Source organism: Typopeltis vanoorti, chromosome 26 (assembly GCF_054136105.1).
Source record: "Typopeltis vanoorti isolate ZY-2024b chromosome 26, IOZ_Tvanoo_1.0, whole genome shotgun sequence".
NCBI classification, from domain to species: Eukaryota; Metazoa; Arthropoda; class Arachnida; order Uropygi; family Thelyphonidae; genus Typopeltis; species Typopeltis vanoorti.
Window position 1 is genome coordinate 22013977 of NC_143574.1, and position 16362 is coordinate 22030338.

A 16362-nucleotide genomic window follows, 5' to 3' on the forward strand; every position below is an offset into this window, starting at 1 on the left:
TCTTCATGAAGGTTGGTATGATAATAATAACAACAATACAAAAAAAAGCTGCGTGCAGAATTTTAATCCACTTAGATACTCTCAGACAATATCTTATCAGAGGATTTCAAGCAAATTGACATCATTAGAATTTTTAGTTACCAAGTATATTATTATTAGTACCAGACGTCGATGGAGTCAAAAGACTCATCATGGGAAGGCCTCACTGCTACACAGGAAGTTCAAACCATGCCTTAAATTCATTCAATGTTTCCACATTCAACACACACACACACACACTCTTGGGTAATACATTCTACCCACCTACCACTCATCATGCATAAAACCTCTTTCTCAACTTCCTTGTTTGCATCCTTCCAGTTTCAGTTTCCAGGGATGGCCTCTTGTTCTATGAAAAATCTCTTTATCTGCATTAATCCACATTAACTTGATAACAACCTCTTACCAAGTTATATGTCTCAATCATCCTCACCTCCTATTCATGGGGGCTCTACAAATAGCGCTTCCTCAATCTGTCTGCATACCCTACATTCCACAAACATAAAACCACTTTAATCAACCTTTTCTGGAACCTTTCCAATACATCCTTTTTCCTACAAAAGCCAGGTGACAGAATATATGCACAATAATCCATATGAGATTGATTAAGGCCTTATATAATGAAACCACAACTTCCTTAGTTTGGCATGTCAAGGTTGTCTTCTGCATCAGTGTTGTAATCTGATGTGATGATTTCGCAGCTTGAATATATGATCCTAAACTTCAGATCCCTAATTACCACCACTCCTGCCTGTGTCAAAATTTCCTCACCAATTTTATATCTGGCTTCCTATTCTTGCTACCAAATTTCAGAACCTTACATTTTCCTGTAATGAGCAATGCAACTCCCATTGCCTACTCCCATAGTCTATTCCAATCATTCTATATCGGTCACAATGTTTTTTTGAATTCTCATGATTCTCACCACCTTTTCACTATCTTTAAACAGTGGCATATCTCTCGGGATAAACTCATCCTAATATCATTAATATGAATGTTAAACGATAATGTCCCAAAACAGACCCTTGGATACTGCACCCCATAAATTCGCTGGTACCTAACCATCTCACTAATCTAGTATCCAAAACATCTTCCAATTTAGTTATCAACTTGTCAAGTTGCAATCTGTCAAAGGCCTTTGTAAAAGCAATATCTGAATATGCATTATCCTTGTCCAATTCATTCATCACCTTGTAATAGCATTTCAAGTACGTAAAACGTGACCTCCCTTTAACAAACCCATGCTGTCAATCACAGAGCACTATTATTATCTACCCAATTTTGCATCATAGTTGCTACCAGCCTCTACAACACTTTAATGTATGCTAAGTTATAAGCTATATTTCCTTAAGTTATATAAGAAATTATATTATTATTTTTAATATTTTACCCAAGGATAAGCAAACAAAGTCTGCACATATCTCACTGGCAATTTCCCAGGTCAAGACCACATAATCACTCTAATTGGAGAAGGCATTACTGGACCAAACATTTTTCCTCATGCACTGTAAAATATCAGTGAACTTCACACATCATAAAATGTTTGAAGTGTTCTATGTTTGTTATATGAAATGAGCATCACAATTTGTTAGTCTGTGCATTTCTTAAAAGTTTATAAGCAGAAGTTTGCCTGTATCTTGAACAGTCTATTCCATTTCTAAAATATAAGAAAGTAGATATTCTTGAAAACAAAACAATTTCCAAAATATTTTCAAAAATGCAAAAACTCAGATATACTGATACATATATCCATTCTTCAATGAGAAATTCACAAAACTGTTCGCCATAAATTCTAACCTGGGAAGATCGGATCCATAAGAGAAATAATGGAATGTGGAACAATATATTTAGATATTTTCTCAGGTACTAAGAGTTCACAAAAAAGTGTCAGTAAATGAATCATTTATTCCACATTTGGAACTACAGTTTTCAATGAAAATTCAACTACAAGGCAATTCATCTGAACACAAACAGAATAGTCAACTCTCACAATAGTGAACCCATAAGGACTAAAGGAATATTTTGTTTACTTTTCTACAAGAAAGTTTGCTATAGCAAAATTCAGTGTAACTTTCATCCAGCACTGGAAGAGTGGTTGTTATAGAGATACATTAAATAACTGGCTCACTCTTTTGTCTAGATAACATTTTTCTTTTTAATTTAAGAAATTGTGACATTTTTCTTTCATTATTCTTTTTATAACTCCTTGTATTTTTTTATTATTATTTTTTTTTTGCATGTGTGTGTACTGCATATCCCATTCACATAAAAAGTTAAAATGCAATATTGTGGATGACTATGGGTTAAATAAGCAAGAAACCATCTTCTAAGAGAAAAAAAAAATATAGGATTCTTTTTAAAGGATTCAAAAAATAGGATTCAAATGCACAGCTTGGCTTGGTAGTAGAGCCCCCCCACACACATTCAGCCAACCAGTTCTCTTTTCTTTTATGACACTAAGGTACTGGGAATGAAAGCAGCTTTGAGGTGAGACTAGAGCTTTCAAGAATGATCATATTTTACCTAAGGAAGTTTAATTTGTAACAAAAGTATCATTTAATTTTTAGTTCCTCTTAGTGGAAAAATACCAGATGTTTACTCTGCATCATTAATGGAAGCACACATAATGAACAATACAGAAAGGGACAAGGATGGGTTCCCCCCCCCCTGGGCTTGAAAATGTGTAGGGAAAGTGTATTACCATATTGACAGGTCAATATGGTAATCTACCATTTATTTATCATTCAATGTTTTGAACTCAAGTAACGCCAGAAATTGCATTTTCCCCATGATGTGAGTGGTGCTCCGGTGCTACTATCAGACTGAATTTCAATTTTTAAAACAATGATATACTGAACACTGTATACTTTAGGAAAAAGAAATAATGGAAATATCAGTAAAAATTAACTATAGCATCATAAGAAAAAAAAAAGAGAAAATAACTGCACTTTCTCTTTAGAACTGAATCCAAATGGATATACTTATGAAGAAAAATTGACTTACATACAGCAATCAATAATAAAATAAATTTTCACCAATTCAATTTTGTAAAACTGACACGAATTTTAGTATTACATATGCCGCCATAGCTACCTAGATTTGAAGACCTGTAGTGTTCCTGGAAAACATGCAGGAAGGGAGAATGTTTCAGAATACAAAAGAAGAAATGAACGAGAAGAAAGAGAAACTTGTCCTGTGAGTCTGAACATAAAAGGGATGTTGGGGGGTAACTGCACGTTTCAATTGAGTAAAGAGTGTAGAAATTATTGATGCTAGTTTCTATAACAATTACCAAGGACAAATTTATTGAAAATGCATGATGCAGAAGTCAAACATCTGTATGAAAGTGGGTGAAGTGAACTGGTATGAGATGAATCATTAATCAACCCAACTGTCCTCTTCTATACTGAGTCAAGCATTTTTAGGGAGCCATCAGGGGTATCACCCCATATGTGAGAGCAGTATATGACTACTGGACAGATTTGTGATTTGTATAAGGTTAATAACTGTTTGGAGGTAAAGCAATGCCATGAATGAACAAAAGTACCAAATTACATACCAATTAGTATCTCAGAAATAATGGCTAAATTATCAGAAAAGTTGACTAAAGGTAAATCCAGGAATGGGTGGATAGGAATGCAACACTGTATGATGGGCAGCACAGCTTTGTAAAAGGTAGGTCCTGCCTTAATAATTTACTCACATTTTGTAATAGAGTTGCAGCAGAATCAGATGAAGAAAATGACTACAGCATGATGCTGCTGAACTTGTCAAAAGCATTTGACAGAATACCACATGGAAGTTGGTGGCACGGATGGTGGGGATAAGTGGCAGACAGAACCAGAGAGCATTATATGGTGGAGTGTAATCTAGGAGTAATGACAGTGACTACAGGAATGCCTCAAGGCTTTGTATTAGGACCACTATTCTTTAATTTGTATATTAATGATATAAGGAATAATTTGAGGGGGGGTATTCAGATATTTCTTGATGATGCAGAACTGGGGAGGGCAATAGTGGATAAAGGTGCTGTAGATATCCTGCAGGATGATTTAAATAAATTGGCATTGTGGGCAAAGGATAATGGTTGTCAATTTAATGCTGCAAAATCTTTTATCATTGTGTATCACATCAATGATACTAGATTGCAGGCAGCTGATGAAGCTAAGGATTTGGGGTAATAGTGGACAAAGAGTTGAAGTTCAGAAGGCATACTGCAAAAGTTGGAAAAATAGCTCTCTTTAGAAGACTATAATTTGGCTGCATCTTAAATATTGTGCACAGATTTGGTCACCTGGGTTTCTTGGAAAGTAGTAGCAGAGAGGATCCAGGGATGAGTGACCAAGCTGGTAACAGGTCTGTAGAATGCTTCTTATGAAAATAGAATGAAGGCATTCTATTAGTTTAGTTGTTTTTTTGTGTGTGTGTGTGGGAGGGGGGGGGGGTTCTCCCTAATTTTTCTCAACTGTCCCTTAGGACCGGTTGAGCCCTCCTAATGAGGGATTTTAGAGTATGCATTTTTTTATGACTGGATCCATGTGTGTTGAGAGGCTGGTTTGCTTGTTCTGAGGGATGAAAAACCCGAGTTTCCAAGTGAAAAAATCCTCTACCTCTGTGTGAAACCAGCTAACTCGCCTTTAGTTGAAAGAAACCAGATAAAGGTTCCTCATGTCATGGATGGGAAACAAACCTAGGTCTTTCCAACCAAAGGGCTTAGTCTATACCGACTGAGCTACAGAGGCTCTGTTTAGTTTAGTTTAGTTGATAGATGGAAAAGAGTAGAAAGGATAGAAAGTTCTAAGTTAATAAAAGGACCTATAATAAGATTGACACAAAGAAATTTTTCAGTACATGACACACACACACACACGTAGAGAGAGAGAGAGCTAGGGATCAACCCCCTGGAAGTTGTGTAATAGCATAGTTAAAAACAGTGTGCAGATTAGATATTTTGCTTAGAGAGTGGTAAATGAGTGGAATGGATTGAAAGAAGTAGTTGTGAGTATTCTGGCAGTAAATAAGTTTAAAGAGAGGTGATGGGTATTGTGTGTGTATTAAGGTTAGTGTAGATCTCCTGCAATGAGTCCTCTGACTCCATTGAAATACCCTTATTATAATAATAATAATGTATTTTTAAAATATTGCCGGTCTGGTTGGCCAAGTGGTTAACGTATCTGCTCTCCAGTCAAAAGGCTGCGGGTTCGAATCCTGCCTTGGGCATGGATGTTGGTGATTGTCTGTGAAAATACTAGTGGTGGTCGGCAGTAGATGGCATTGTTGTTGTAGATCAGGAAGGCAGTTGCAGCTGGTGGAGATGGAGAGTTGTAGAAATGTGCCCTCCCTCAATGAGTCTTTGGACTCCCTGGAGGTGTTAAGTAATAATAATAATAATAATAATTTATGCCAAGAGGTTTGATACCAAGAAGAGCAATCCCATCTTGTCCAGTGATTTGGGCCCAGAATAGGGCCTTGTAGAATCCCAACATTACAGAGCTAGGGCTGATAAGGAGCCATCTGCCATCATACATAGTGTGAATCCAGTTAAAAAGCTAGCAATCCAGTTGCAGAAGTTGTGGGGCAGACCAAATGATGAAAGCTTACTTGGTAGGCCTTTGTGCCAAGTTCAGTAAAAGACACTGGAAATATCAAGTGCAACCATTTGAGATTCAACACATGGTATTAATCAAGAGATGGGTGACATACGTAAGCAGATCTGCTCTTGATCAGCAGCAGTGGAATCCATACCAGCAGTTATTTATTACTTGGATCTTCAAGGTAGCATAGGAGTTGGGTGTTGATGTTCTCCCCATTGCTTTGGAGAGGACTGAGGTGAGAGAGATTGGGTGGTAGTCGGATGGTAGAGATTTGTCACCCTTTTTGGGAATGGGTTTAATATATACCATTTTTCAGGCCTGTGGGATAGATCAGTGGAATAAGAGAACATAAAAAGACAACATAGGATAGGAGTGCTCTCGAATGCAAACTTTCAGAACAATCAAAGATGTTTAATATGTAATTTGGATTCTTCTGATCTCATTCAAAGGGTTAAGCAATGAGTGATGAGCATTTGTTATAGTTGGAGGACATTTGAAAAGATCAGTTATGCATGCATGTGAGGAAAACATGAAGCCAGAAAATTAGCTTTTTCAGCGGGTGATAGAACCTCTGTAGCTCAGTCAGTATAGACAAAGCCCTTTGGTCAGAAAGGCCTGGGTTTGATTCCCGTCAGTGGCCTGAGGAACCTTTATCTGGTCTCTTTCGCCTAAAGGTGAGTTAGCTGGTCTCATACAGTGGAAGGGTTTTTTTTCACCAAGAAACTCATCCCCCATAACAGACAAACCGGCCCCATGAACACACATGGATAACAGTCATGAATACGTCCCAGCCATATGCCAGTCCCAAGCATGGATAAAATTGGGGGGGGGGGAGCAATGGTGAACTACCCTGTAAAAATCTTACCAGGAATATTTTGTGGGTAATGCCCACAAAGTCACCTATGGACAGAAATGACTGAAAGGGAAGATCAGGTCAATGGGTGACAGTGCAGTACAGCTATATGGGTGTAACGAGGGCAGAAAAACTGTTGGGCAAAATCTACAATCTATTTGCTATTGTAAGCAACTAGAAGGCTTGGCTGTTATTTGCATGTAATCCAAAGTATCCTGCTTTTGATTCTGTTGAAATCAGTTTTAGATGTGTTGATAATTTTCTTGCAGCCGTTTCAGGATTTGATATAAGTTGCAAAGGAAGATGGAAGAAGTTCTTGATGAAAGTCAGTTGAGTGTGCTCAATTCTTTGCTTGTACAGCCTTGCATAGGGGATAGCAATTTAGAGTGGAACAGGGAATTACCAGTAAATATGTTTTTGGTAACATGTACAGTACATATGTTTGGATTGGAAGGCCATAAATAATAGTTCAACAAAAGTAATGAAAGTCATCCCATAGTGGCTGCGTGAACAGTGTCATGGTAGAATAAGCATCAGATTGTAGTCTGAATTACCTAGAAGACATTTCACAGTGCACTTGGAAGGGTCACTAATGAGGAAGGGTGCTTGGGGAGTGGTTGGAATTATCTGGTATTCTGGTAGGCATGTCAACAATTTGTGTAAAGTCACTAGCAATGGTAAATGTCTCAGCATCTCTACTTGCTTGGTCTGTACAAATGGAGGAGGAAAGCCAGTTGGTGTTGTGAACAACATTTAAATCTCCAAGAAGGATAACTCTGACATTAGGAAAATGGGATTGAAGAATTCAGCATTTAAGGAGAAATCAAAGAGTTTAGAGTGGTTATGATGTTGAAAAAGCAAGAAACACAAATGAATTTAACTAGGTGGGGGAAGAGAGATTTTCAGCCAAAGAAAGGTCAAAATCAGCTGATTCTAAGATGGATGCTCTCTGGCATGGTATTACAAAGTGAATATATGCACAGATGCTACCCTTGGGTTGAAAGGAATCAGAGTGTGTAACTGGGAAAGCTGAGATGAGTAGTGTTCGAGGATGTTGAAATTTAGGTTTCTGCCAGAAAAGTGGGTGGGAGTTTTCAGACTGGAGATGGAAGTGAACACTATTGAAGTTGCAACTGAGAGCATGTATATCTATGAGGAGGATTTGGAGGGCTCTGTGGGATTTGTTGTTGACTGCATGAATCACATATTTCCTATGCAGTGCTTGCATACCAGTTTCCATAATAGCACTTTCTGCATGAACATTCCTCTGCTGTAATCAATGAACCAACAATCACCACCACTTTGGTGATTTCTTCTAGTTATTGTCATAATTGAAGGCTTTATTTCTGCTGAGTGAAGGTAAGGAAGAAAGTGCCATTGAAATTATTGTTCAATGTTGATGTTAAATCTGGTATCGGTGTGTTTGTGTGTTACATGTTACTTTTGCAAGGCATGGATAGTTCATCCCATATTTCTTTTGTTTGTGGGTCTAAAATGGTGGCACTCGTTGAATTTTCTGGGAGTGAAATTACATTTTATAGTTAACCTTAGCACTTTGTTTCTGTGTGGAAGTTGAGAATGACAGCATTGAACTTTTTATTTTCAACCTCACCTGAGATGTGTATGATTGAAGCAATGAGGTCATAGAATTTGTTGCTGTTATCAGTGGAGGTGCATTTACATTGGAGCTATGACCATTAAGCAGTTTAAGCTTGGCTTCCAGTGTTTTAATAGTGCAGGAAAAAGTTTCATCAATAGTGATGAGGCATTATTCATTGCTGTTCGCTTGGTTTGCAGTTTCGTTTGTGTGCTGATGTATCTATCTTTGCACAGCAAGCATGCAACCCGTAACAACAGAAATCATACTTGACTTCATTTTTTGTGTTGGTAACATCTAATGCAACTATGGCAATGTATCATGTTGGTTTTGTCACTGTCCAACTGTTAACTGCACTGTGTTGAGCTGTACATCAATACGGTGCTGTGAGACTCACAGCACCGTATTAATGTTGGGCTTTGTTGCTACTATCTTTGCTTTGTGTGGTTACCATAATGGATAACTGCATGAAAGCAATTTAGAACTGGGAAAAAAAAAACTGTTTTGGGATGCATCAAGTACTTACAGATTGCACAGGTATATTCAGTCTCTTAAGACCTGCTGCTATGGTTTTGTTTGATGGAGATTTTAGAGGAAAATACTTTTTGATAATGATAAAATATGCAAGCACAATTTTAGAGCAACTAATTCCAAAGTGATATCTGATTGAAGTTCAGGTGGCACTTTAGAATAAGTTATTCTAAACAGGTGTCTTTACTCAACAATAATCTACTATATGCTTACATATTTTGAAAAATGCATTTAAATGAAAATTAATAATGTTAATAGAGCTTCTGAGAGTTAACAGAATTGTTGATATTGCAATAGCAAACAAGGACAAAAAGTATAGCAGAAATGAAAGTATTCTCAGAAGAATTCCTCTGTTCTGAACATTTCATGGAACAGAAGAAATAGACCTATGAATAGAATGGATTGGCTAGTGATTTAAGGTTTATTTAATGTGCTGAATTCATAGCCAATATTATGTCATCTCAGAATACTGGTACAGTAGTCCAAGTGTGGACTAATGGTGTAGTGTAACAACCGACCAGGTAAATTGTTAATTGTAACAATTAACAATTGACCGAAAACAACTGACCTTGAAGAACAAATGAATGACACACTAATTATTACTGATAAATTCAACTACTTAATGGGTATCTTTTTCCTATACAATACTGTAGTATTATGTTCCTAAAAAAACAACTAATTTTTAAACTAAGTTACTTACATTAATATCAAATGCCATGATTTTCGAAAATCCTGAAAAATTTTCTCACCAATTTGACGGGCATTCAGAAAAGTTGCCAGGTATCTGTGTAGGAAATTAAAAATAATCATAATAAATGTAATGAAGCATGACTAAATTTTAGAGCACATAATTAATATTATTATTAATAATAATACATAAGCATATTTTATATTTTATTATATATTTATTTATTTATATATATATATATATATATAATTATATATTTTATTAATTTATCAAAATTGATAAATTAATAAAAATAAAAATAGAATTCATAAATACAAAAGTCAATGTAGAAAGAAAACATTCCAAACAGTCATCAAGTTTTAACAAATTCTTTCATTTAATAAAAAAAAAACTGCTAACCAAATGCCATTTTTGCTATTTCTTGATGAACTGTGACAAAGGTTTTTATAGTTTTAGATAAAATAAAAAGGAACTTCAGATTAAAAATGAAAATGTATAGAGTTTTGACAATCTAAATTCAAACAACTTTCACATGTTAACTGAAGAATCAAATATACAAATATTATTGGAGGAAAAGTGTAACTGGGGGGGAATCAAACCTTACAAACAGATAAAAAATCCAAGAAAAAATAAAACAAAAAGTTCCTGAATAGAATGTGCTCTTAGAGAAGTATATAAATAAAAGATAAGCTGTGTGTAAAAATTCATCATCATCATCATCATCAAATTTCTCATATATAACCTCAAGGGGCCTGGTGTGTAAAGGTGACTATAATAGTGTAATATCTTATGATGTTAACTTCTTTTTATTATGTTGGACTGCACCAATTGTAATATTTATGATGATGTTATTAATTATTTTAATTATGTCGAACTGCGCCATTTACATTATTTCTATTCTTTTTTACGTTATCTTTCCCATGTGTACTTTACTTCTATTCTGTTAAATCTTTCTATTAAGTTTTCTTCACCATTTTTTCTACTTAAGCCAATAAATTAGGTTCCTGCTTTAATCCTTTATACTACCTACAAGTGTTAGCACTGTTAGTGAAAAGACCTCTAGAATAGGCAATTCAGAGATGCAGTGTTAATTATTTCCCATGCGATATAATTCAGGGAAAAATTTTTTTTTTTCCCCGACTGTGCCACCCCGAATTAAAGTTATGGCACAGGAAGAATAGTTATAACACTTATAGAATAGTAAAAATAATACCTTAAATAGTCAGTCATGGCAATTTCTCTAATTTAAGCACACAGGTTCAGTTATTTTTGTGAGACAGTGCATTGGTCAAAAATCAGGCAATAGTTTTAAACAAACAAAATATGTTTATTTTACTTTAAGCACAATACAAAAACAAAATCTCTCTAATTCCTGCTTTCAAATTAAAGTCGTAACCTTACAATATAGACCTGCAATTCACAATGCTAAGAATGCCTTACCAACTCTAGACAATTTCTGGCTGTTACGATCAATATCACTGGCTAACATTTTTCACAATAAATATATTAGCTATCAGACTCAATTACTTCTTATAGCGACTTAGACAACTAATTTTAACAAAGCTACGTTCAGCAGATATACAATTTTTGTTCACAATCTAAGCATTAACATATTAAAATCTACTCACAAATTTGTAGAAACAAATACAGTCCTACCAGTCTGGATGACTTTTGGAGGTTCTGCTTACTGCTTTCCTTGGTCCTATATCCTAGCCTTTGCTGAACGGCTTTTGGCAGTCATCCTAGGGTAGTTCTCGTCTGGGATCTGTAGCATAGTTCACCATCGGTTTTTGGATCTACCGTCGACGCTGCATATCTGGTCATACATGCCACGTACCACTGCTACTGGAAATACATCTCCGTAGAATGACCTTCTTCTCCAGGGCTTTCTACTTCCGCAAGATAAACAAACTCTTCGAACTCCTAAAACAGCCTCCAACCTAAACTTCCAAACAGTCACTGAACTGACCTCTGAACTGCCACCCCTCTCTAGGTTCTCAAGGTCTCTTTTATATGATTCAGAAGCTCCTTGTTTTTAGTGTTGGAGACCCCCGAATCTTCTGTAAATAACTTACGTCACTGTTGTTTTGACCTTCAGAGTTGTCGGCAACAATCTCTATATCTGACTGACCTTCAATACTTTTATTTACTTTTAAGTTGCTAACATAATCCGGTCTAATCTCCTTAGCTTAAAAAAATTACTTTTAACATTCTGTTACATCAGACCAACATAATGCACAATTTTAACCTTTACAATATTTTTATAATTGGTGAACAATTTCCATATCATTCTTTTTTGATAGTTAGCTTTAACAGTTTGCAATCAGCACTTCTTAAAAATATAGTAATTTACAATTTTTGTCCTTCCTCATGGTTTGTGACCTGAGTAAAATTGATGCCAAAAAATCGTTATATAAATTTTCACCACATCGAATTTTACAATAGTACATGATAAGCTTTGCTTTATTATTAATCTCACATCAGCAATTTTCTTAAAACTAGATCTGCGATTTGTGAGAATGCCAATATTGTCAAAATCTCATCTCATTGTTTGAGGCACCTTAAATTTACATCAATTCACCTAGATCTGGTCTTTCTTTGAATTTTTTGCTGCATTTCTAGCATCAAATGCCTCTTTTGCTAACCTTTTATATCATACTACCTTTCATTAGCTGAGGTTACATATTCTTGAATGCTAAAATGTCAAGTTCCTTTCTAATATCTTCATTTTTAACATACTGACCCTGCCACTGAAAAACTCACTTTTTTAATTTTTCTCAGAGCCTCATATTTGTGTCTAGTCTCTGATCAACTATTTTATGCCTAACCTAACTCTCAGATCAATAAGTTAAAATTAGTTTGAAGACTGTCATGTATGCTGCTAGGTTAGTGTTCTGAAAAATTTCTCTATTATTTCATATAAATTCATTCGACTGGCTCCCCCAACATACCAGTTTTGCTTCTTCTTCTTTTTTTTTTTTTTTTGTCTAGTCCAATAATTAATTTGCCATCTTCACTAAATATTATACTTACGTAGCTGAAATGTCTTACTTGTTCTATAGGTTCTCCACTGAGAATGCAAATAGTTTTTCATGTTCCTCCCTATAATTACTTCACTTCTAACTGTTGACTTGCAAATTAAATATATAGCATGTATTGCTCTATACAATGTTCCAATTTATCGCACATCATTCTTTGGAGAATGTTTGAAATTGTGTGAGAACCATTCCAAAAAGAAAGAGTAATTTTTTCTTACTATAATGGTCCTTTATATTATGCATTCCCTTTGTACTTTGTCATATGCCTTTTTCATATTTCCAAAATAGAGATCCTTGTTATATTCTAATGACTGCTGAACTATTCATGTTAAAGTGAAGATCCTGATAACCTCTCTTAGACCTATACCAAGTTTCTCTTCTATTTTTTTTTAACCTCTACTCAAAATCTTTGCATAAATCTTACCTAGAACTCAGTAGAGAAATTGCTATATAATTCTTACATTCAATATTGATTTCTCCTTTTTATAGATGGGTACCATGACAACTCTACTCCAGTAATACAGAATGTGATCAGTCAGTCATCCATGCTTTTCTTAAATTAGGCAGTACAGCCTCTATACAATTTTTATATCTCTGTATCTGAGTAAATATCAGGTGGAATGTTATCTATTCCAGCTGTCTTTCCACATTATAGGTATCTGATGGCTTTTTCTACTTAAACATATGCACTCCTGATTGCATTTCTATTGAAAATTTCCTACCACTATTCTGTCACTGCTTGTTTCAATTAACGATCTTTCAAAATAATTACTCCAGACATCCAGAATATCTTTATCTTTAGTTTCTATATCAACTTTATCAGCATTCCTTCTACAGTAATCTTTTCTTCATTTCTAAGCAGTTTCAACAGCCTTCAAACCCTGCCACTTCTGAGATCATTTCTGTGTATACACACACACACACATCATTTCTGTATGTCCAGTATTCATTTCCTAGTCAGCTCTTTAGATGAACCAGCTTTTTTTTGTTGTTGTTTTCCTTTATATCAGCTGCATTCTTAATGACTCAAAAAAGTAAAAAAGAATCACAAAATTCATCCAGAAAATTTTTGAGCAACATAGAAGACAAATCATTGCACTGTTTTAGAGGCATCAAAGCCAGTATCCAGAAACTTCATCGAAAGACAATTTATTGAAAAAAAAAACAATTAATAAAAAAACAGTTCCTCAAACAACAATTAATCAAAATGCAGTTTCTCAAAAAAGTAATTAATTGAATGAAAATTAACCCGTTAACATACAAAGATGTCTGTAACAAGTCTTTTGTTTATTGCACCAAAATTGATTTTGACGTATCACAGACGTTACGAAGCTCGCGTCAATTTCAAACAAATTTAGAGTTAACATACAAAGACATCTGTGACATGTATTTTGTTTATTGCACCAAAATTGATTTTGACGTATCGCAGACGTTATGAAGTTTGCATCAATTTCAAACAAATTTAGGGTGTTAGGCAGCGAGTATAAACTCTATTCACTAGTTAGTTTGTGTTGCAATTTATTATGTCCCTAATATGTCTGCAAATATTTATAATATGTTAGCTGAAAGTGATATTGAAAGCGGAGAGGACAGTCTGGATAAAAACAGCGAGACAAATTTATATCATCAAAGCGTTGGCATTTTTGACTTGCCAAGTGACAATAGCAACAGTAGCAGTGGAAGTTCGGTTTGAGGCAATGTTCGTAAACATTTGAGACCGATATTGTCTAGTAGCGATGATTCCAATGTAACAGAAAATGAATGGAATTGGCAAGAAAAGGAAAATATTCCTATTATAAAACCATTTACATAAGTTCCCAGAGTCAATGCAATTGCTTTGCTAAGATTTAGTGCAAATCCGACACCTCTTTCTGTTTTTAAATAAATATTTTGTGATGATTTCTTTGACATGATAGTTATAGAAACTAATAGATATGCGGCTCAAGCAATAAACGAGGAAATTACTAAAAAGATTGAAGAATGGTATCCAATAACAAGTGACGAATTGCAGGCATATTTTGCATTATGCATAATTATGTCACAGTTAAAAAATCTAATATAGACATGTACGGGTCAAAGAGGGTTGTGGGCGAGACACCCATATATTCAAAAATTATGCCTCATCAATGCTTCTTGGCTATATCTCATTTTCTCCATTTCGTGGATAATGAAACAATATAGAAAGACGACAAAATATCTAAAGTGCGAAATATAGTCGACTACCTGAATAATAAGTTTCAGCAATTATATACATCAGATAAAAATGTAGTAATCGACGAATCCCTTATGAAATATAGAGGTCGACTAAATTATGTACAGTTCATTGCTAGCAAACGAGCACAATTTGGGATAAAATTTTACAAGCTATGTGAATCAGACTTTGGATATTGTTCAAAGTTCAAAATTTATACAGGAAAGGATAAAATTCCAGAAAGTGATACACCTGCATCTCAAAATGTCGTCATGGAGTTGGCCAAACCTATTTTAGGAAAAGGATATACGTTATTCTTAGATAATTGGTATTTGTCACCAGAATTATTATATTTCTTGAGAAAAAATAGTACAAATGTTGTGGGGACAGTTAGAAAAAATCGCAAGAATATGCCTAAGAAATTGACGACATATAAAATAAAAAAACATGAATCAAAAACTTTATCTTGTCGAGGAATTTTGTCATTACATTGGTGCAATAAGAAGGATGTTTACATGATAAACACAAAGCATTCAAAAGTATCAGATTCAAAAGTATTCAAATGGTAGATACAGGAAAAGTAAGGAGAAGTAAGAGGGGGCGATGAAGAAAAAGTAATAAAACCTAAATGCGTTCTTGAATACAATTGCAGAATGAGCGGTGTCGATAGGCAAGACCAACTACTTGCTTCTTTTCCATTTATGCGAAAATGCTTCAAAGGTTACAAGAAAATATTTTTCTATTTGATGGATATTACTATTTACAATGCTTATGTTCTATATTCCAAACTACCCAATACATCAAAACTAGCAATAGTCAATTTCTGTTCGAACGTAGCAGAAGATATGTTGTCAAATACTTCTTTACCTAATTATATTACCCGTGGACATCCATTACAAAAGGACTGCCTAATTAGACTACAGGCAAAAAATTGGGCACATTTCCCTGAACATATACCCCCTACTGATAAAAAGCAACATCCAGCAAAGCAATGCCATTGTGCCAAGCATAATGTAAGAAGTGAGACTACATGGCAATGTAAAAAATGTGTGATACCGTTACATTTACCGAAGTGCTTCGAAAAGTATCATACCTTGCAAAATTAATATTCTTTATAATAAGGTAATAATTAACAAAATAAATCACATGAATTAAATAAATAGTAGTTTTATCTGTTCCAACTTTAAAAATAATTTATATGTCAAAGGGTTAATCAAAAACACAATTCATTGAAAACCAACAATTCATCACAACTACAAATCATTGAATGAACAGTGAAGTAAATTGTATTTATCAAAATGAACTGCAATTTTTAATGAATTAACTTATGATATGATTGAAGCTTAGCATGATATTCCGTTTATATATAAGATACCAAGAAATTATATACCTGGTTTAATCCTTTATCCAAGTGTAAGCAAACAAAGGTTGAGCCTGAAGTATGACTGGAGCAACTCGTGATAAAGGTGGTATGACTTCACATCACTTCCCTTAGTGTCCCATAATGCAAAGTACATCTCTTTGGTATCTTTAGTTTATAGTTATAACTAAGTGGAAAACCTTTCAACATCCGTTTATATACGTAGATGTGTGTGGCAATTTTTTTGAAGGTATATTTCTTTCAGTCAGTATATGTGTTTTGTATATTTTATGTGTATTTTACACATAAGATTGTGGAAAAAATCTTTATCATAATTATTATTCCCCCTTATCCTCTCTCTCTCTCTCTCTCTCTCCTCAACCAAATGGCTGGTAGGATAGCAATGCTATTTTACTAGGGAATAATTACAGAACAAGATGGTTTCCCATTCTCTTCCTTATCTATAACTTA

At 34.7% G+C, this 16362-nt stretch overlaps 1 protein-coding gene across 3 annotated transcripts in view; it reads right to left on the reverse strand.

The window, feature by feature from the left end:
• Ctl2 (Choline transporter-like 2) overlaps positions 1 to 16362 on the reverse strand; it is a 278235-nt gene that overhangs the window by 126553 nt on the left and 135320 nt on the right. For all 3 annotated transcript variants that reach the window (XM_090414973.1, XM_090414971.1, XM_090414972.1), the window contains one exon: positions 9315 to 9398. In XM_090414973.1, the coding sequence (XP_090271099.1) occupies positions 9315 to 9398 (84 nt within the window). The remainder of the gene's footprint in view (positions 1 to 9314; positions 9399 to 16362) is intronic.